General features: G+C 59.0%; 1 protein-coding gene across 11 annotated transcripts in view; it reads right to left on the reverse strand.

Moving 5' to 3' along the window:
• The window catches only part of CACNA1A (calcium voltage-gated channel subunit alpha1 A), a 161245-nt gene that overhangs the window by 59464 nt on the left and 81492 nt on the right, over positions 1-20289 (reverse strand). For 8 of the 11 annotated variants that reach the window (XM_039513834.1, XM_039513833.1, XM_039513832.1 and 5 more), the window contains exons 17-25: positions 19802-19869; positions 19034-19140; positions 16810-17655; positions 15657-16114; positions 11948-12086; positions 10870-10999; positions 8125-8184; positions 6855-6961; positions 2981-2992 (exon numbers count right to left, since the gene is read on the reverse strand). In XM_039513834.1, coding sequence (XP_039369768.1) covers positions 2981-2992; positions 6855-6961; positions 8125-8184; positions 10870-10999; positions 11948-12086; positions 15657-16114; positions 16810-17655; positions 19034-19140; positions 19802-19869 — 1927 coding nt within the window. The remainder of the gene's footprint in view (positions 1-2980; positions 2993-6854; positions 6962-8124; positions 8185-10869; positions 11000-11947; positions 12087-15656; positions 16115-16809; positions 17656-19033; positions 19141-19801; positions 19870-20289) is intronic. The other 3 variants (XM_039513838.1, XM_039513835.1, XM_039513836.1) reach the window with 1 other exon arrangement.

The following is a 20289-nucleotide window of genomic DNA, read 5'->3' on the forward strand; positions in this document are numbered from 1 at the left end:
TTCACTGAGGTCCATTCCCTTGGGCGCGGGGCACCCACCTGTTGGTGGGAGACTCTGGGTTACTGGGTCACTCCCAAGTGACTCATCTACCAGCCTGGGCCATCCCTTCTCTCTCCTCCTCACCTCCTGCACTCACCAGCAGCCATTAGGAGGTGCTGTTATCACACACCACTAACCCGGCCTTTTTCTCACTATCCTGGAGAGGGTGGCGCTCAAGAACCTAATATATTTTATGTCTCTCCACCTATGTATCTGCAGATTCTACCTATCCATGCATCCATGGACCCATCCATCCACTCTGCTTACCTATCTATAGTGTCTTCCCATCCATCCATCCACGGATCCATCCAGTCTACCTACCTACCTATGATGTCCTTCGATCCATCCACTCTACCTATCTTTGGTGTCATTCCATCCATGGATGCATCCATTCACCCACTCTACCTACCGATCTATCCATCCATCCATGGATCTGTCCATCCATCCATTCTACCTATCTACCTATGATGTCTTTCCATCCATCCATGGCCAGCCCCCGTGGTTCTCTCTGGCTGCCTAGCTCCCAGTCTGGGCTGGCTGGCGTCACCCTAAGTGCTGGTCCACAGTGAGCAGCCTTGATCCCACAGATCCCACACCTGCGGGGAGTGTAGAGTGATTTAAGTTTGCCCAGCGGATGGGTGGCATCCAGGACTGGGGAACACCTCCACTCCAGCACCCCACCAGAAAGAAAATCCTGACTCCTACTAGAAAAACCCATGTAGTTCATCCTCACTGGGACGTCGTCATTCAATGCTGAAATGCCGCAGTCTGAACAACCACCTTGTTCTTTGTCTTAGAAGTAATTTCCACAGAGCCAGCAGCACTTACCAAACCGTGATTTGCAGACACCTCCACAAAGAGAAGAGGCAAGGCAGAAGGAACTCCTCCGCTGGGGAGCGGGGAAGGTCCCTGCACCAGGTGTTTGCTCTTCTACAGCATCTTTCATCCAAGGACCTCAAAGCTCTTTACCAAGGTCGGTATCATTCTCCCCATTCAATACATGGGGAAACTGAGGTACTGAGTGGGGAAAGGACTTACCTATGGCAACTTCAGGAATTAGTGGCACGGGCGCAAACAGAACTCAGGAGTCCTGGCTGCTGATCCTCTGCTCTAACCACCAGAGCACACGCCCACTTGCAAGTGGAAACCGAGCCCTGGCTCCCAGCTCCCTGCACTAACCACTACAGTACATAGTCCCCACTTGTTACAAATAGCTGTGGCAAATGGCAAGCGCCGTGTCACATCCAGGGAGATGGGGAATCCAGTCTCATCTGTTCAGTAGTTTTCCCTGCTGTGAAATTCCTTTGATCATCTCCCGTCACTGCACACACATGATTTTTTTTTTTTTTACCACCAGTGAAAGGGGCTGGGGTGTGGGCCCTGGCTACAGATCCAAGCCAGGCAGCTTCCCCATGCACCCCCTGCCAAGTGCGATCCCTGTTGTGGGGAGCAGGGGGTGAAGCCTTCATGGCCCATTCAATCCTGGCTTTGTTGGCGAGGCTGCCAATGAACAGGGATGGGGATCGCTGATTGTGAGGGTGGTGGTTTGGGGCCACAGACATCTGTCCCATGGGGATCAAGGCTGAGACCCAGCAAATTCATTCCTCACAGAGGCCTCATTATCCACATTTTATAGACAGGAAAACTGAGAGAGACTGGCTATGCAACCTACCCATGGCTACTTGGGAGTTACCAGCACAGGTGCAAACAGAACCTAGGAGTCCTGTGGCTGGCAGATGGGACTGATGTTTGGTGATAGGAAAAGTCCCTATTTATTATTAGCTGCACACTAAGCAGCCTTGTGTTCCAACGGCTCGGTCCCTAGAAGGGGCAGGACGGGAGCTCCTTCCAGCCCCAGATCTCAGGGCAGACTGCCTGGCACTCTCCCCAGCACAGATTGGGCCGTACAGGCAGATCCAGTCCAGAAGGTGCTGGATGTAGGAAAATACAACAACACTGGGCCTGGTTCCCAGCCTGGGACAGGGGCTACGCGCTGCCCACGGGTGCCGCCGGTATATGGGACGGCGGAGAGCTGGGCCGCAATCTCACCCAGAGCCGGCCCCAGCATGGAGGGGTGGAGTGGAACTGCTTCATGCCGAGCTGATGGGGACTGGTGATTGTTCCCACAGGGCTTCTCACTGTGAGTTGCCCTGCTGCTCATAACAACACTTCATCCATCACTAGCCCCTGTAAGGGACTTTGCAAACTTTCATTCACCCTCACACCACCGGGGGTGGGGTGGGGGGGGGGGGGAAGGGTCAATCAGTATTATCCGTATTTCAGAGAAGGGGGAAGTGAGGCAGAGAGAGAGAAACTGATCTGACCTAGGTCACAGCGCATCAGTGGCAGAGCTGGGGATAGAGCCCAGGAGTCTTAGCTCCCAGTTCCCCATGTTCTAACCACTAGACCCCACTCCCCTACCAGAACTGGGAACAGAACACAGGCATTCTGCCTCCCAGTTCCCTGCCCGTAGCAATCGACCCCACTCCCTCTTCTCAGTAGAAGGTCACCAGGTGCGGATTTCAAAGGCACAATGTTGCGAAAGGTTTCAGAGTAGCAGCCGTGTTAGTCTGTATCCGCAAAAAGAACAGGCGGACTTGTGGCGCCTTAGAGACTAACACATTTATTTGGTGCGAAAGGCACCAAAACGTTGTGTACAAGGGAATCATGTCCTTAGAGGGGACCCACTGTCCCATTTTGGGAGACCCCGTTCCAGCACAGGACCGAGACAGAGGCAACAGGGTGCCTCACGCATGGAGGACAGAGAAATCTGGGTGGGTGTCCAGCAGCAGGGTCAGTGACAAGGACCGACCTGAACGGGTGATGGACAGATCCTCCCATTCAAAGCAACGCATGATCATGAGCACAGGGAAATAAAGAGAACATAGATAGCATGTGTACGGGGGGGGGGGGGAGAGAGAGAGAGAGAGAGAGACTTTACCGTGAGCTGCTCCTGTGTCAGGTGGCGGTGAAAGGGGAAAGACAAGGACAGGTGAGTGACAACCAGAGAGAAAACACACGAGACGCACCAAAACAACCACCACCAAATGGGCTGTCCCCACACCGGCGCTGCTCTTGCAACCCCCAGCGCCCTGCTCAGGGCTTCACACATGCTCCTCCTCTTTCACCTCCTGGCCAGGAGATGGACCGAGCTGGTGGACCGAGCTGGGCTGAGCAAGGCAGGAGGCCGGTGTCAGGAGAACCTGAAAGCCACATCAAGGCTTGACAGCTGGATCCAGATTCTGGTACCAAACAGGACATTTTCCAACAGCTGGAGGATTCCCTGCATGTAGATGAGCTTTTAAATCATGAACAGAGGGACAAATCCTCAGGGTTTACTCCTCGCTTACCCAGCATTCACTCCTCCCTTACTCTGGGTTTGGCCTTTCCTTACTCGGACAAAACTACTAGAGAAGTCAAATAAATTGAGGACAACTGACCAAATTGTGAATTCATTACTCCAGGTTTACTCCCTCCCTACTCCAGGTTTACTCACTCCCTACTCCAGGTTTACTCCCTCCCTACTCCAGGTTTACTCACTCCTTACTCAGGCAAAACTCCCAGTGAAGTCAAATAAATTGAGGGTGCTGTAAATTGGCGGAGCTGCATTGACTTCAATACAGCTGTGTTAACTGACACCAGCTTTTGGCCCCCTGGAGGCACAGCCTCTGCTCTCAGTTACATTGGTGTAACCGCTGGCTTCAGGGAAGGTACCCTGGATTTCCGCCAGTGTGGAAGGAGAATCGGGCCACACATTGCATACGAAGGCAAGCCCAATCAGCGCCCCTCAGGCCTCTTGCCACCAGCCCAGCTGGGAATAACTGTGGTCAGAGGAGCTTGTGGCAGAGCTAGAATCCAGCTGTCGAGACCCTGGGATGGCGGGTGCTGATGCAGCAGCATGATCGAACATGGTACGACGGAGCAGAGTACACAGCCCAGTGAGACAGTCATGCAGCACAGCAGAACATCAAGAGCTACTTTTCGTGTGTTACCGAAATGGACGCCATTGGCTCTGGACTCTTATGAAACTGACATGAAACAGGGTGAAATAAACCAGGGTAAGGGTGGGGAGAGAGGTGGGGAGGGGGAAAGCTGAGAGTTCTTTTCAGGAGAGGCAGGTGGATTCAATCAATGGGGAAAACGTCTCTCTGGCAGGGGTGAGCAAACTGACTGGAAAAGATCCCCATGCGCCCCCCACCCCATAGCCATTTCGGATGGGTCTGAAATGTTCGGTTAACCCTTTAAACCCCATTCTTCCCTGTATCTGCAGTGCCTCTTGATGGATTACATACAAAATGGGTCTTGGCTTCGCCAACACACTCCACTCCCCCAAGTTACACAGCCCAGCTGCCGTCCAGTTCACCCCCCACCCCCGCCCGTGACTATGGATTCCACCCATGATTTCACCAAACCCTCCTAGAGGCATGCTGGTCATACCAGCTGGCCTCAGGTTCAAAGGGAAAAGGGCAGGTCTGGTGAGATCTCGCTGGTCGGCTTTGGAGGGTCACCCTGAAGTAGCCACTACTGCAGGCCTCAGGGTTAGCCCAGCCCGCATCCCTGCCGTTACAACTACCGTGGGCTATTGCAGGGGCGCAGAACCACTGGGGCGCGGGTTCGCTCTGGCCACACATTCTCCTCTACAGCTCCCTGAACCGTGCACATGGGCTCTGTGAAGATGGCAGAGCCAGTCTGGGGCTCCCTGCAGTGGAGAGTGCTCTTTGGGAGGAGAGGAATGGCTGTGCCGCCCCAAGGCCAAGCTAGCCCCCAGGGACTAGGACGCAAGGCTACGGATGGCCCTGACTCGTCTACACCAGTGTCATGACTCCAGGGTGGGGGAGAGGGGAACCAGGTGCCAGAGCTCTGCTTCAGCCCAGTTCAGAACGAACTCTCTCTAGAGAGTCAGGATATTTAACAAGCAGGGGGCTCCCCTCTCCGCCCCACCTCACTGCAGCGGCAGCTGCCTCCAGCCTCAGCTGCTAGTCCTGGATGGGGACACGGCATTCACAGCCTGAGCTTTCCATTCCCCTCCCTGCTCCTGCACAGGCCAGGGCAGATCAACCCTGCAAACCGTGGGTTTCCCCAGGGAACGGACAGACCCTAAAGCCTGGGGGATGCATCAAGACCGCTGGGCTCTGGTCCAAACCCCGGCCGTGCCCAGTGGTACCAGCTGGGAAGGTGTCTCTCACTGTCCTAACCCAAAGGACCAACCACTCCAGGGAGTTCAGGTTCTGGGACCGATTTTGGCCTCTGCCAATGAGGAGTCCAATTAAGGCCGCTGGCAATGGAGTTTCGTGGATGTGAAGTGGGTGCCTGGTCCCACTGGGGAAAGGCTGAGACCCCTCAGACTCCTCTCACACCCAGGCCAGCAGATGGCCATTACCAACCCAGCCTCGACTGCGCTCGTGACCTCCAAATGCCCCAACGCGGCCAGTCCTCGGGCACAGCGGGCACCGAAAAGGGACGGCTCGTCCAACAGCCACAGCAGTTTGCCCAGCTCCACACAGAGGGTCAGGAACGGCAGGGGAAGCCCCCGTGGCTCCCAGCACAGACCATGCAGGGGGCAGGATCAATCGGTGGGACAGCGCCGGGCATGCGGGGGGAGTGGGGAGATGCACATTCTGGGGGTGCAGCCGGCTGTACCATCCAGCCCCTCTGGGAGCTGGTCCCTTTGGCAAAGCCCATTCTCCCTGCCCACCAGCCGTGACGCTCAGGGGTCCCAGCAGGCAGCCATGAGAGATGCTGCCCAGCGTGCTGCTTCCCTGCAGCAGGAGAGCTCGCCACTGGGGGTGCCACATGCGGGCTGGCGGTGACCCACCAGGACCCCGAGGGCTCTCCTGGCTCATGTGTCTGTTTACACACGTCCTCCCATAATGACCCCAACCATTTGCTGACCCTTGTGCGTTGCTTCATCAGGGCACAGAAGCTGCTCATGGGTTGAGAAAACCACCACTGGAAAGTCAGTTCCTAATCCACTGAACTGGTGCAATTCTAGCCCTCTCTAGCTGTACGCGCCCCGATGGGCCGGGTCTCCCAACCTGCCAGGTGCCAGCACCCTCCCACCACGGGAGAGATGGACAAGCAGCGGGGCCCAGCACCACTCGCAGAGCTGGGAAGGAGAACCCAGACGTGCTCTAATGACCACAGCACACTCCTTTCCAGAGCTAGGGATAGAGCCCAGGAGTCCCAACTCCCAGACACCCCCTCCCCACGCTCTAACCCCTGGACCTCACTCCCCCTCCTGGACACCCCCTCCCACCTGCTCGAACTACTAGACTCCAGCCCTGCATTTGAGGCTCCCCCCGTTGGGCTCTGACTAGCACAGCGAAACCCCTTCTCCAAACAGGCCCTTGGGCTTTTGTTCAGCAAGGGATGTGCCAGGCCAGTCCCCGGGTGGCAACGGAACCTCACTGTGCTAACGGCTTGGGCGGCATCATGGTGCAAGGCCCTGAGAATCCTGCTCCCGAAGCCAAGGGCGCTGGGCCTGACCTGGGGCTGCGTGCACCAGGCTCCCTTCCGGGGAGCTCCTGCTCGGGACCCCGCTCCTTGGGCCCTGCGGCCGAGGCCTTGGCTGTGGGGACTGCACGGCTAGGATGGACAGCCATTCCCTGGCCCTTGGGAGCGGCTCCGCATGCTAGGGGCATCCCAAGCTGGCGGGGAGGTCGCTCCACCATTCCATGCATGCTCTGTGATTGGCTGGGGGGGTGGCAGCGAATGGGGGCGCCCTGTCATGCAACGAGCAAATTGGGGCCTTCCCCACCTGCCCAGCCAGGAGCTGGGTTGGGGGAGGAGTGCGAGAGCTCCAGCAGGCAACTCACGTGAAGGCAAAGGCCACCAGAGCTCCGCTGACCACGATGAAATCCAGGATGTTCCACAGGTCCCGGAAATAGGCGCCTTGGTGAAGAACCAGCCCCAGGTCGACCATCTGTGGCAGGGAGCGGAGCACAGGCAGAGGGTCAGCCGGGGCGGCTCGCTCCGTGGTGGCTGCTGCTGTGGGGGAAAAGGCTGCTCCCCTTTCCAAGCACATTTCACTCTGCTCAGCCCCAGGTCCCAGCGCGCTCGGCAGAGCAGGGGTCAACCCACGACCTTCCTTTCACACAGAGGGAAACTGAGGCACGGTGCGGGGACGTAACTTACTCAGGGGAGGGCTGGGACCAAGTCTCCTGAGCCTAGAAGGAGCCAGGCCTGTTCTCCTGGCCAGATGGAGGGACCAGAGCCACCCAGCCGCTGGCAACATCTGGGCTTTAAGGGCACTTCTTTCTTCCCAAGCTTAATTCAAACGAACCCAGGGGCAACCCTGCCACTGCTGAGCGCCCCCCAGTGACTGAGAGGGGGGACTTGGTCTCCAGCTCCCTGCTCCTCGTCCAGGGCCCCCATCTCCTCAGCTCTCTCTGCGGCTCTTTGCTGCTGCTTCCTGGGGCGCTTCGGTTCATAAGCCAGCCCTGTCGTCACATGAAGGAGACGGGGCCCCGTTGGCCTGCCTCTGGCTCCTTCCAGCCCAGCCTCCACCCCAGCAGACAGTCCCGTCTTCGCACCCCCCGAGTTCTCCAGGGCTCAACGTGCCCCTTTGCACAGCGACAGGCACCCCTCGGCCGCTACCCTGCCTAGCGCTTCCCTGGGCTGGATTCCAGCCCTCTGTTATGGGTCTGCCCCACACCTACCCTCCCCCCACAAGTTCTGCCCTTCCCGCTCTGCACGCCTCACCCCGCTCAGCTGCGCGGGAAGGAAATGCCGGCAGAGCCACTGGGAGGGACCCGTCTCCTCTCAGCTTCTCCCCTCCAAGTCACCCTTTCCCTGTCCTGGCCGGGAATGGACAGGCTCCAGGATGAGGCTCCATCCCCTCCTCCCAGGCTGGAGGCCCCCCCAAGGAAGAACTGACGGGGGTCCATACACACAGCGTCTGCCCTGTTACCCTGATCCCCGCCTGGGTTGGTAACATGGGAGGGTGAGCTCGTCCTTTCTCTGCAGCAGCCCCGGGGGGAACCCACAGGGCTGGTGGCTGGGTCAGCCACTGGAGAGATCTCCCGCAGTGGGTAAATCCTCCCCTCCCTGCGATACGGCCCAAGCCCCGGTCCCTGCCGGACTCACCTTAATGACCATCTCAAAGGTGAAGACACCCGTGAAGACGTAGTCAAAGTAGCGCAGAACCTTTGGGGGAGAAGAGAGGGAGGATCTCAAACGTCCCTCTGGCTCCTCTTGCTAGCACCCCATGGCAGGAGGAGACCCTGCCTTAATCCCACTGCAGCCAGGGCCCGGCCTAGCCGGTCCAGGATCCCCGGCTGAGGCTGGCACAAGGGGGCCGGGCAGTGTCTATTCCAGGAGTGGTCTGGGGAGGCTGTCGGAGACCCACCAGGCTCACAGCGCGGAGAAGCCACCAAGGGGAACGGCCCAGATTCAGACCAGCGATAGCCCATCCCCAGCTTCTATGGCCTCCGGGAGCAACGCAAGGCCTATGGAGTGCAGGCGTCGCATCTCCCCACGGGTCTCGGGTGGGTGCTTCCATGGGGATGGCCTTCGGATGGGGTTTTCAGCCCCCCTGTGCCATCAGGGTCCCCACTCATAATCTTAGGGTGGGTGATACTCCCAGCGAGTGCCCAGGTAGGAACCCCGGTGTCCTCGTCAGACTCCAACATGGGTCCTCTCTGTTCCATCTCCCTCAAACTCCCCCATAGCAGTTACAGGCAGACAGAGGATTCTTCTCCACTTCCTGACCCAGCATGTTGTGCTGCCTTGGCGCCTGGCTGTTAAACAGCTGCTGTGCCCCACCTGGGAGAGGGCTGAACCGCCACGGTGAGTGTGTGATCCCGGTGAGGTGCTGCTGTGTGGCTGCTGAAGAGCTGTTGTGCCCCACCCCAGAGGTGGCTGCATACTAGCGCCAGGCACAGCCATTCTCTGTGTTCAGTTAACACAAGGCTTTGGGAGCCCTCCTTCGGAGATGCACCTGCTTGTTATCACCCTCATCGGGGTCTGCAGAAGCGGCGTGCGGGGAAGGGGAAAGCGAAGGAGGCCCGGGCCTTGGCTGAGACCTGCCCCCCTGCCCCTTTGGGGATGCTGCTCTAATTCTTTCACTCTGCTCTCCCCAGCAGGCCTGAGCGTGCGGGAGTTGGCCAGCCGGGCTCTCAGAGAGGAAACTGCAGTGTCAGCTGCCGGGAGAGCTGGGTGGTGATTTATGGAGCTCTCACTCCCGGCTGCCTCCCTCCTAACCTACTTTAGTACAACTGCAGTGCTGCAGAAAAGCACGAGGAAGGGCAGAGGCCTTTGGCTTTATTTTGGGAAGGGGCGGGTGCTAACAGCTGCACCTTCTGTGCTGGGCTCCAATGCCAGGGGGGTGGCACCGGGCGGCCTGCTTCCTGTTCACTCCCCAGGCGCTGTCTCTCTAGCTTTCAGTGTCAGTTCAGCCCTGCGGAAAGTTGCCAGTTTGGCATCCCTAGAGATTGGAGGGCACAGCCTGTGGGGCAGTAGGAGCTCCCCCTATATGTCACTACCACCAATATGCCTCAGCCATGCTACAAAGATCCCTTGTTAGGGGGGTTAATATAAGAACGGCCAGACTGGGTCAGACCAAAGGTCCATCTACCCAGTATCCTGTCTAACATCAGTGGCCAATGCCAGGTGCCCCAGAAGGAGTGAACCTAACAGGCAATGATCGAGTGATCTCCCTCCTGCCATCCATCTCCACCCTCTGACAGACAGAGGCTAGGGACACCATTCCTTACCCAGCCTGGCTAATAACCATTTATGGACTTAACCTCCATGAATTTATCCAGTTCTCTTTTAAACGCTGTTATAGTCCCAGCCTTCACAACCTCCTCAGGCAGGGAGTTCCACAGGTTGACTGTGCGCTGCATGAAGGAGAACTTCCCTTTACTTGTTTTAAACCTGTTGCCCATTAATTTCATTTGGTGACCCCTAGTTCTTGTATTATGGGAACAAGTAAATAACTTTTCCTTATCCACTTTCTCAACATCACTCATGATTTTATAGACCTCTATCATGTCCCCCCTTAGTCTCCTCTTTTCCAAGCTGAAAAGTCCCAGCCTCTTTAATCTCTCTTCATATGGGACCCTCTCCAAACCCCTAATCATTTTAGTTGCCCTTCTCTGAACCTTTTCTAGTGCCAGTGTATCTTTTTTGAGATGAGGAGACCACATCTGTACACAGTATTCGAGATGTGGGCGTACCATCGATTTATATAAGGGCAATAAGATACTCTCCGTCTTATTCTCTATTCCCCTTTTAATGACTCCTAACACCCTGTTTGCTTTTTTGACCACCTCTGCACACTGAGTGGACGTCTTCAGAGAACTATCCACGATGACTCCAAGATCTTTTTCCTGATTCGTTGTAGCTAAATTAGCCCCCATCATATTGTACGTATAGTTGGGGTTATTTTTTCCAATGTGCGTTACTTTACATTTATCCACATTAAATTTCATTTGCCATTTTGTTGCCCAATCACTTAGTTTTGTGAGATCTTTTTAAAGTTCTTCACAGTCTGTTTTGGTCTTAACTATCTTGAGCAGTTTAGTATCATCTGCAAACTTTGCCACCTCACTTTTTACCCCTTTCTCCAGATCATTTATGAATAAGTTGAATAGGATTGGTCCTAGGACTGACCCCTGGCGGACACCACTAGTTACCCCTCTCCATTCTGAGAATTTACCATTAATTCCTACCCTTTGTTCCCTGTCTTTTAACCAGTTCTCAATCCATGAAAAGACCTTCCCTTTTATCCCATGACATCCGAGAGAGGTTCTGACTGCATTACCTAGAAAGGCAGAAGCCCTCAGCCTCCGCGGGGCAGGGCGGGCTCGGCTCAGCAGCAGGACTTACATTGTTCCGGGTAGCATTGGGCTGCACCGGGTCCTCGGCGGCCAGCGCGATGCTGCTCATGGCGATCACCATCAGGATGCACATCTCAAAGTACCGCAGGTTCACGATGTAATGGCAGAGCCTGCGAAACCTGGGCCGGGCAAAGACGGCACATGGCACTCAGGGCCAGGGGCACCCAGACTCACTGTGTCCCCCACCCCCCGAACAGACCAGTGCACCCCTCTGGCCTGGTATCCCCCCCCACCCTGGAGCAGACCAATGGGCCCCTCTGGGCTGGTATCCCCCTGACTCTGGAGCAGACCAATGGGCCCCTCTGGGCTGGTATCCCCCCACCCTGAAGCAGACCAATGCACCCCTCTGGTCTGATATCCCCTTCACCCTGGAACAGACCAATATGCCTCTCTGGTCTGATATCCACCCCCCGACTCTGGAGCAGACCAATGGGCCCCTCTGGGCTGGTATCCCCCCGATTCTGAAGCAGACCAATGGGCCCCTCTGGCCTGGTATCCCCCCGACTCTGGAGCAGACCAATGGGCCCCTCTGGGCTGGTATCCCCCCGACTCTGGAGCAGACCAATGGGCCCCTCTGGCCTGGTATCCCCCCGACTCTGGAGCAGACCAATGGGCCCCTCTGGCCTGGTATCCCCCCGACTCTGGAGCAGACCAATGTGCCCCTCTGGCCTGGTATCCCCCCCACCCTGAAGCAGACCAATGGGCCCCTCTGTGCTGGTATCCCCCCCACCCTGGAGCAGACCAATGGGCCCCTCTGGGCCAGCAGTCCCCACTCCTTGCCACACCAGATCAGGATCACAGTTCACAAAGCCAATAGCTGACCCCCACCATGGTCAATAGTTGATGTTTCAGAGTAAGGAGCAAACCCCCACAAGGCACCTGGCCAGCTACGCTGTGCTGCCGGGGTCCCCCCACCCCCCAGGCCAGTCTGAAGCAGGGAATTCAAACACAGGAGGGTCGGGTGCCCACTGGCCTCCTGCCCTCACTTAGGGGTGGGGGGTTCTGTTCCTGGCACGTGCCCACCGCCTGCCCGCTCTGTTCCCCGCCCCGGTGAGAGCCGTACTCACGGATTGGTGGTGGAGAGGATGAACATGGAGCTGTAGGGAACCATGGGCTTAGGCCCATTCTCCTCCTGCTCGCCATCCTCCTCCTCTTTCTTCTCTTCCTCCTTCTTTGGCAGTGGGTCCGGATTGGCGTTTTTATTCACTGCACAGGGGAGAAGGGCGAAGGGAAGGGAAGTGAAGCACCGACCTGGGACCCCGGAACCAGACACGGCACAGCTGCTGCCTTCCTGCCAGCCTACAGGGGAGCTAGCGTCATCCCTGCAGGCACAGGCAGGGAGACCCAGGCCTGGCAAGGGTCACCTGAGACTAGTGCTGCCGATGGGGAGCGTGGGTCTGGGGGCGCCCCCCCCCCCGGGCCCTGGTCTGCATCGCTCTTTAACACTAACGGCACGCTGCCTCCCGTGCGTGGGGCTAGGGTTAAGGCCAGAGAGCTCCCTAACCCTCCTTAAGAAGGGGAGCTCAGGAGAGTCACACACACAGAGCCTCGGGGACACACACACACACAGAGCCTCGGGGACACACATACGCACACAGAGCCTTGGGGACACACATACACACACATGCACAGAGCCTCAGGGACACATACACACACAGAGCCTCGGGGACACACATACGCTCACAGAGCCTTGGGGACGGACAGATGAACACACACACACACACATATACACACCCCTCAGGGAAACACACGCACACAGAGCCTCAGGGACGGACACACACACACACAAACAGGGGCTCGGGGATGGACACACTCACACAGGCTCAGGACCAGACACACACACACACAGGCTCGGGGACAGACACACACACACAGAGCCTTGGGGACGGACGGACGAACACACACACACACACACACACACACACACACACACACACACACACACACACACACACACACACACACACACACACAGAGCCTCAGGGGCAGGGACGGACACACAAACAGGGGCTTGGGGATGGACACACACACACACACAGCCTCAGGGACAGGGACGGACACACACACACACAAACGGGCTCGGGGATGGACACGCACACACACAGCCTCAGGGACAGGGACGGACACACACATACACAAAAACAGGGGCTGGAGGATGGACACACAAACCCACAGGCTCGGGGACAGACACACAAGGTGTCTCCAAGGGGCACCCTCGTGGCGCTGTGGCTCCAAGCGGCAATACACGGTCAGAGTATCCCAGAGCTGAAGGCCAGAAGGGACCATCAGACCATCTCGCCTGCCCTGTATGGTCACTGCCATTGACCCAGAGACTCCAGCAGGACTAAAGAGACGACACCGTGGTGGCCACAGGCAGAGGCCCGCAGAGCTGGAGACACTCCCAGTGCGTGAAGCCTCAGCAATGGCAGGGAAGTGATTAGGAGACCTGCCCAGAGGGCCCCAGCAAGTGCCCCACGCCCTATGCAGCAGAGGTAGGTGAACCCCCCACCCCCCAAAGTCCCTGCCAATCTGACCTGGGGGAAATTCCTTCCCCACCCCAGATCGGGCAACTCTGAGCACGTGAGCCAGAGCCACAGCCCGACATCTAGACAGAGGATTCTCTGTGCCCTCTCGGCGCAGTGACCCACCCAACCGGTGCCTGTCTCTGCCTATGGCTGAGCTCTGATCCCTTCAGGGCTGATTTGTCTCCCAGAGGCCATAGGCGCCGACTTCTGCTCGTGCCAGTGGGTGCGTGATCCCCCTCTGCCCTCGGCCCCACCCTAACTCCACCCCGCCCCTCCCCGATTCCAACCCCTTCCCCAAAGTCCTCATCCCAACTCCGCCCCCTCCCTGCCCTTATTCTGACTCCTTCCCCAAATCCCCGCCCCAGTCCCTCCTCCTCCCCTGAACACACCACGTTCCCACTCCTCCTCCCCCCCCTCCCCGAGCTTGCTATGCTGCCAAACAGCTGTTCGGTGGCGGCAAGTGCTGAGAGGTTGGCGGAGGAGCAGGGACACAGCGCACTCAGGGGAGGAGGCCGAGGTGGGACTGGGGCAGCTTGGCTGCCGGTGGGTGCAGAGCACCCACTAATTTTTCCCATGGGTGCTCCAGGGCTGGAGCATCCACAGAGCATCCACAGAGTTGGTGCCTATGCTACAGGCCTCACCTGATGGACATGGGCTACTCCCCACCTAAATTGGGACCAGCCCTGAATCTCAGGAGAGATGCCCCCACGGATCTCACTCCCACACATAAGAACGGCCAGACTGGGTCAGACCAAAGGTCCATCTAGCCCAGAACCCTGTCTTCTGACAGTGGCCAAAGCCAGGTGCCCCAGAGGGAATGAACAGAACAGGGAATCATCAAGTGATCCATCCCCTGTTGCCCATTCCCAGCTTCTGGCAAACAGAGGTGGGGACCCCATCCCTGCCCGTCCTGGCTAATAGCCATTGATGGACCTATCCTCCGTGAACTTATCTAGTTCTTTTTTGAACCCTGTTATAGTCTTGGCCTTCACAACATCCTTTGGCAAGGAGTTCCACAGGTTGACTGTGCGTTGTGTGGAAAAATACTTCCTTGTGTTTGTTTTAAACCTGCTGCCTATTAATTTCATTTGGTGACCCCTAGTTCTTGTGTTATGAGAAAGAGTAAATAACACTTCCCTGTTTACTTTCTCCACATGAGTCATGATTTTACAGACCTCTAGCATATCCCCCTTAGTCGTCTCTTTTCCAAGCTGAAAAGTCCCAGTCTTATTAATCTCTCCTCATACAGCGGCCAATCCATCCCCCGAAACATTTTTGTTGCCCTTTTCTGAACCTTTTCCAATTCCAATATATCTTTTTTGAGACGGGGCGACCACATCTGCGCGCAGTATTCAAGATGTGGGCGTCCCATGGATTTATATAGAGGCAATATGATATTTTCTGTCTTATTATCTCTCCCTTTCTTAATGATTCCCAACATTCTGCTTGCTTTTTTGACTCCGCCGCACATTGAGTGGCTGTTTTCAGAGAACTCTCCACAGTGACTCCAAGATCTATCTTGAGTGATAACAGCTAATTTAGACCCCATCATTTCATACGTATAGTTGGGATGATGTTTTCCAAGGTGCATCACTTTGCATGTATCAACACTGAATTTCATCTGCCATGTGTTGCCCAGTCACCCAGATTTGTGAGATCCCTTTGCAGCTCTTTGCAGTCTGCCTGGGACTTAACTATCTTGAGTAGTTTTGTATCATCTGCAAATGTTGCCACCTCACTGTTTACCCCTTTCTCCAGACCATTTATGAATGTTGACTAGGACTGGGCCCAGTACAGACCCTGGGGGACCCCACTATTTACCTCTCTCCAGTCTGAAAACTGACCAGTTATTCCTGCCCTTTGTTTCCTGTCTTGTAACCAGTTTCCAATCCATGAGAGCAGCTTCCCTCTTATCCCATGACAGCTCACTTTGCTGGAGAGCCTTTGGTGAGGGACCTTGTCAAAGGCTTTCTGAAAGTCTAAGTACACTGGATCCACTGGACCCCCCTTGTCCACATGCTTGTTGACCCCTCTCAAAGCATTCTAGTAGACTGGTGAGGCATGATTTCCCTTTACAAAAACCATGTTGACTCTTCCCCAACAAATTATGTTCATCTCTGTGTCTGACAATTTTGTTCTTTATGTCTCACACACTCTCCACTATGCTGGGGGCGGATCGCGCTCTGCCCCACGGCGCCTACACGGGGGCGGATCGCGCTCTGCCCCGGGGCTACCCCCATCCGGTGCCTACCTTGCACAACGGTGTTGTTGATGGGTGGTGTGAAGGTGGCTGGGATATCCACTGTGGTGTGCTCTGGCTTCTTGGCAGCCTTGGCTGGGTTGTTCTGGGTGCTGGGGTTGGTGACTATAAGGCTGTTCTCGGGGCTTTTCGGGGGCCCGGGCTGGGGCGGGTTGCTGGGTGCCTGGCGGTTGGCAGCATTCTGGGAGTTGGGGGGTGGCTGGCCCAGGGTGCCAGGAAGGTTGTGGGGTGCCCGGGTGGCCGTGCAGTTGGCATGGTGGCCCACCTTGGCTGGGCTCTGGAGGTGGCTGGCATTGTGGGGGGTTGAGGGCTCCGTGGTGGCTAGTTTGTTGTTCTTCATGTTGTCTATGTCCTCCGCCACCTGCGGCTCGTGGCGCCCCATGTCCTGCTGGATCGGCCGCGTGGTGGAGAGGTTCGGGCCGGGCACTGGGCTGGGGCCTTGGCTCTCTCTACGGCAGCAACCCAAAGGAAAAGAGGCAGATCAGAGTCAGGGAGTAGGAGGCCTCATCTCCCTTCACTAACTGCTGGCTCAGATGATCAGGGAACGGGACATGGGACCTTCCCCTCTAGGGGCACCAGCTCCAATTCGGCCCCAGGGTGGTGGTGGGGCAGTGCTGGTCAACGACTGACAATCACCTCCATCTGGGATGGCTGTTCGCTGGCCCGTATGGAACCAGGTCTTGGCTCTCGGCCCAGTTCCCAGAGGGACAAGTGTCAGGCGGCCGTGGCCAGGCAGACCCTGGCGCCTGTCTGAAACGCTCCCATCAGCAGAGCGGGGAAGGCGAAAGGCCTCGGGCTCGGTAGCTGATACATCCCCCGCTGAGGGGGGAGGCAGCTGGCTCCACCCCTTGCTTCCCTTTTCCCAGCCCCCTGCTCCTTCCTTGGCTCCGTTCTCCAGCCCCAGCGCTGTGCCCACTGCTGGCTGAGCGAGGGCCCTGCACTCTGAAGATGGGGGGCCCTGTCTCTGAAACAACCCCCCACCCCAATCTGGCTCCCCGTTTTCCCCTCCGCCATGGTGCAAAGCGAGGCGATCGGGATGCAGAGTTCCCAATTCCCCCAGCCCCATCCCCCCAGCCTCATTGATCCCTAGCGGCTGTCGTGCCCGGGGGCCCTTCCACCCCACCGCCCAGGTGCCCCCACTCACTTCCTGCGCCGGTGCCGCCTCTCCCTGTCATCCCTCTTGCCGTCGGTGTCGTAGGTGGACTGCGCGGCGTGCCGGTGGCGCCGGCGTCTCTCCCCGTCGGGCTGCTCACCCTCCACGTCCCCGCGGGAGGGCCGGCTCCCTTCCCGGTGCCGCAGTCGCCGCTCCACCTTGCCGCCCTCGTCCCGGCTCCCGCCGCCCTCCTCTCCCATCCGGCGGTGGGCCCGGTGCCGCCGATGATCCCGCTCGCCCTCGGCCATCCGGGGCGACCCGCTGCGGCTCTCTTTGCTGCCCCCTTGCCGGCGGTGGTGCCTGCGGTGCGGGTCGACAGCTTTGATCCGCTCCGAGGCGCTGTCGCGGTAGCCCAGCTCCCGGCTGCTCTCGTACCCCTGGCTGGGATAGTCCAGCTCCCGGTAGGTGCCGTCCTGGTTCAGATTGGTCTCCTTGCTCCCGCTGCGCTGCCGTCGGGCCTCAAGACCCTCTGCATCAGGCTGCTCGGAGCTGCGGGAGCTGCTGAACTCCCGCGAGCGCTCGTGGTAGCGGGCCTGCTTGCGCAGGAAATCCTCAGCCCGCTGCTGGCTGAGGCGCTGCTCCAGAGAGGGCTCGTTGGGCCGGGTCTTGTTGGTGTTGTTGTTGCGGTTCTCCTGAGGGTCAACCACCAGGGGCCGGTCCAGGTGGGTCTTGATGTCAGGCCGCATGGCCCGGGCATAGGTCACCTTCCATGGGTCCTCGGGGTCCAGCTCATTGTACAGGGCTTCCCGGCTCGCCAGCAGATTGTGCTTCCGCATCTCACTCGTTCTCTGCTCCCAGACAGACTTGGAGGATTTTTGGTTCTTCTGCTGCTCTTTCCTGAAGCCGAAACAGGGACAGATTCTTGAAACACCTTTAGAATTGAGCTGCTTTTCCTCTCCAACCACAGCCAGCGCTCCTGCCCCGCTCCCCACAGCGCCCCCTGCTGGGAGGGGCAGGGATCGGAGTAGCCAGGAGCTCCCCCCACAGCCAGCGCTCCTGCCCCGCTCCCCACAGCGCCCCCTGCTGGGAGGGGCTGGGACCGGAGTAGCCAGGAGCTCCCCCCACAGCCAGCGCTCCTGCCCCGCTCGCCACAGCGCCCCCTGCTGGGAGGGGCTGGGATCGGAGTAGCCAGGAGCTCCCCCCACAGCCAGCGCTCCTGCCCCGCTCCCCACAGCGCCCCCTGCTGGGAGGGGCTGGGATCGGAGTAGCCAGGAGCTCCCCCCACAGCCAGTGCTCCTGCCCCGCTCGCCACAGCGCCCCCTGCTGGGAGGGGCTGGGTTCGGAGTAGCCAGGAGCTCCCCCCACAGCCAGCGCTCCTGCCCCGCTCCCCACAGCACCCCCTGCTGGGAGGGGCTGGGATCGGAGTAGCCAGGAGCTCCCCCCACAGCCAGCGCTCCTGCCCCGCTCCCCACAGCGCCCCCTGCTGGGAGGGGCTGGGATCGGAGTAGCCAGGAGCTCCCCCCACAGCCAGCGCTCCTGCCCCACTCGCCACAGCGCCCCCTGCTGGGAGGGGCTGGGATCGGAGTAGCCAGGAGCTCCCCCCACAGCCAGTGCTCCTGCCCCGCTCCCCACAGCGCCCCCTGCTGGGAGGGGCTGGGATCGGAGTAGCCAGGAGCTCCCCCCACAGCCAGCGCTCCTGCCCCGCTCCCCACAGCGCCCCCTGCTGGGAGGGGCAGGGATCGGAGTAGCCAGGAGCTCCCCCCACAGCCAGCGCTCCTGCCCCGCTCGCCACAGCACCCCCTGCTGGGAGGGGCTGGGATCGGAGTAGCCAGGAGCTCCCCCCACAGCCAGCGCTCCTGCCCCGCTCCCTACAGTGCCCCCTGCTGGGAGGGGCTGGGACCAGAGTAGCCAGGAGCTCCCCCGACAGCCAGCGCTCCTGCCCCGCTCCGCACAGCGCCCCCTGCGCTGGGACCGGCGTAGCCAGGAGCTCCCCCCACAGCCAGCGCTCCTGCCCCGCTCCCCACAGCGCCCCCTGCTGGGAGGGGCTGGGACTGGAGTAGCCAGGAGCTCCCCCCACAGCCAGCTCCTGCCCCGCTCCCCACAGCGCACTGCAGCCCCGAGCATTCCTTGTCTCTAGCTGTCCTGAGACCCGATCCTGCAACGCGAGCCGATGCCGAGGCTCAGCAGCCCGTGGTCAGACACAGCGTCATGGAACACGAGAGCCTGGGCTCCGGTACGTGCCCTGGCCGCCGGTGTCGCTACCTACGGCACTTACACCGCTATAGACATGCTGGCTGCAGACAAGGGGCTCACTTCTGCCACCTCCTTGGCTTTCTGTAGTGCAAGTTTTTGGTTGGCCACCTCCTCCTCCTCTTGTTCATCCTGACAGGCACAGACAGGGGTGAGCATTAGCGGCGCCGGACCCCCATCAACCCCGCCCTGATTCCTGGCCCCTTTGGCGTGTAACTCACCCCGCCTGGTGCGGCGGCTCTGTCCCCTCTAGAGGGGGATGAGGCCACACAGGGGGTGACAAGCCTGCTGCCGGCTTGGCAAACAGCTCAGGCATAGGGGCTGACTCTGTGGGTGGAGCACCCGTGGGGAAAATATGGTGGGTGCTGAGCACCCTATCAGCGCCTCCCCCTCCCTCCCCACGCCTCCTGCCGCGGATCAGCTGGCATGCGGGAGGCTCTGGAGGGGGGGGGAGAACCGAGGGCGGGGTGGGACGAGGTGGGGGGGGCTTGGGGGAAGGGGTGGAGCGAGGGCGAGGCCTAGGGGGGAGCAGGGGTCTAGCACCCCCCGGGAAAGGACAAAGTCGGTGCCTGTGAGCTCAGGAGACTCATGCTCCAAGAGCCAGGGTGATAGGTGCAGCCCCCAGCCGGGAGTGGCCACAAGGCCAGGATGCCCGTCCTCCTGCTCCACTCAAGCTAAGGGAGAATTCAGGAGCCCAAGGCCAGACCTCAGACCTCTGAGACCTCAGGGCTCCTGAACCCCCCACTCCCCGATCACCCTGCCCTGCCAGGCGGGCCAGGGAAGCAGCTCCCACCTTGGTGAGCTCCTGGGCGTTAGCCAGGTTATCCACAGCGATAGCCAAAAACACGTTCAGCAGGGTATCTGGTCACCCAGTCAAGGCAGAGCCACCAGCCGCTCCAGCTCCAAACGCCTCGGAGGCCAAGGGCAGCCATCCTCGCCCCAGCTCCAGCCACACCTGGCTTTCAGCATATCCCCAGGGCTACCTCAGCGTGGGGGGCATGGGCTGTGATGCACATGCAGCGCTTGCTTGGGCCCGCAGCACCTGGGGTTTCCAACCAGGTACTGGCCCAGCGTACCAAGGGCTGGTTTCACGGCGCCAGGCTCAGAATCGCTCTCTCCCTTTGCCTATCGAGGCCGCTGGCCATTTCTAACGCACCCACCACGGGGGCATCGGAGCCCACGAAGAACACCACTCCAGAGGCAGAACTGGGAACAGAACCCAGGAGTCCTGGCTCCCAGCCCCTCCTGCTCTAAGCACTAGACCCCGCTCCCCTCCCAGAG

The sequence above is a fragment of the Mauremys reevesii genome, linkage group 25 (genome assembly GCF_016161935.1).
Source record: "Mauremys reevesii isolate NIE-2019 linkage group 25, ASM1616193v1, whole genome shotgun sequence".
In the NCBI taxonomy this organism is placed as follows: Eukaryota; Metazoa; Chordata; order Testudines; family Geoemydidae; genus Mauremys; species Mauremys reevesii.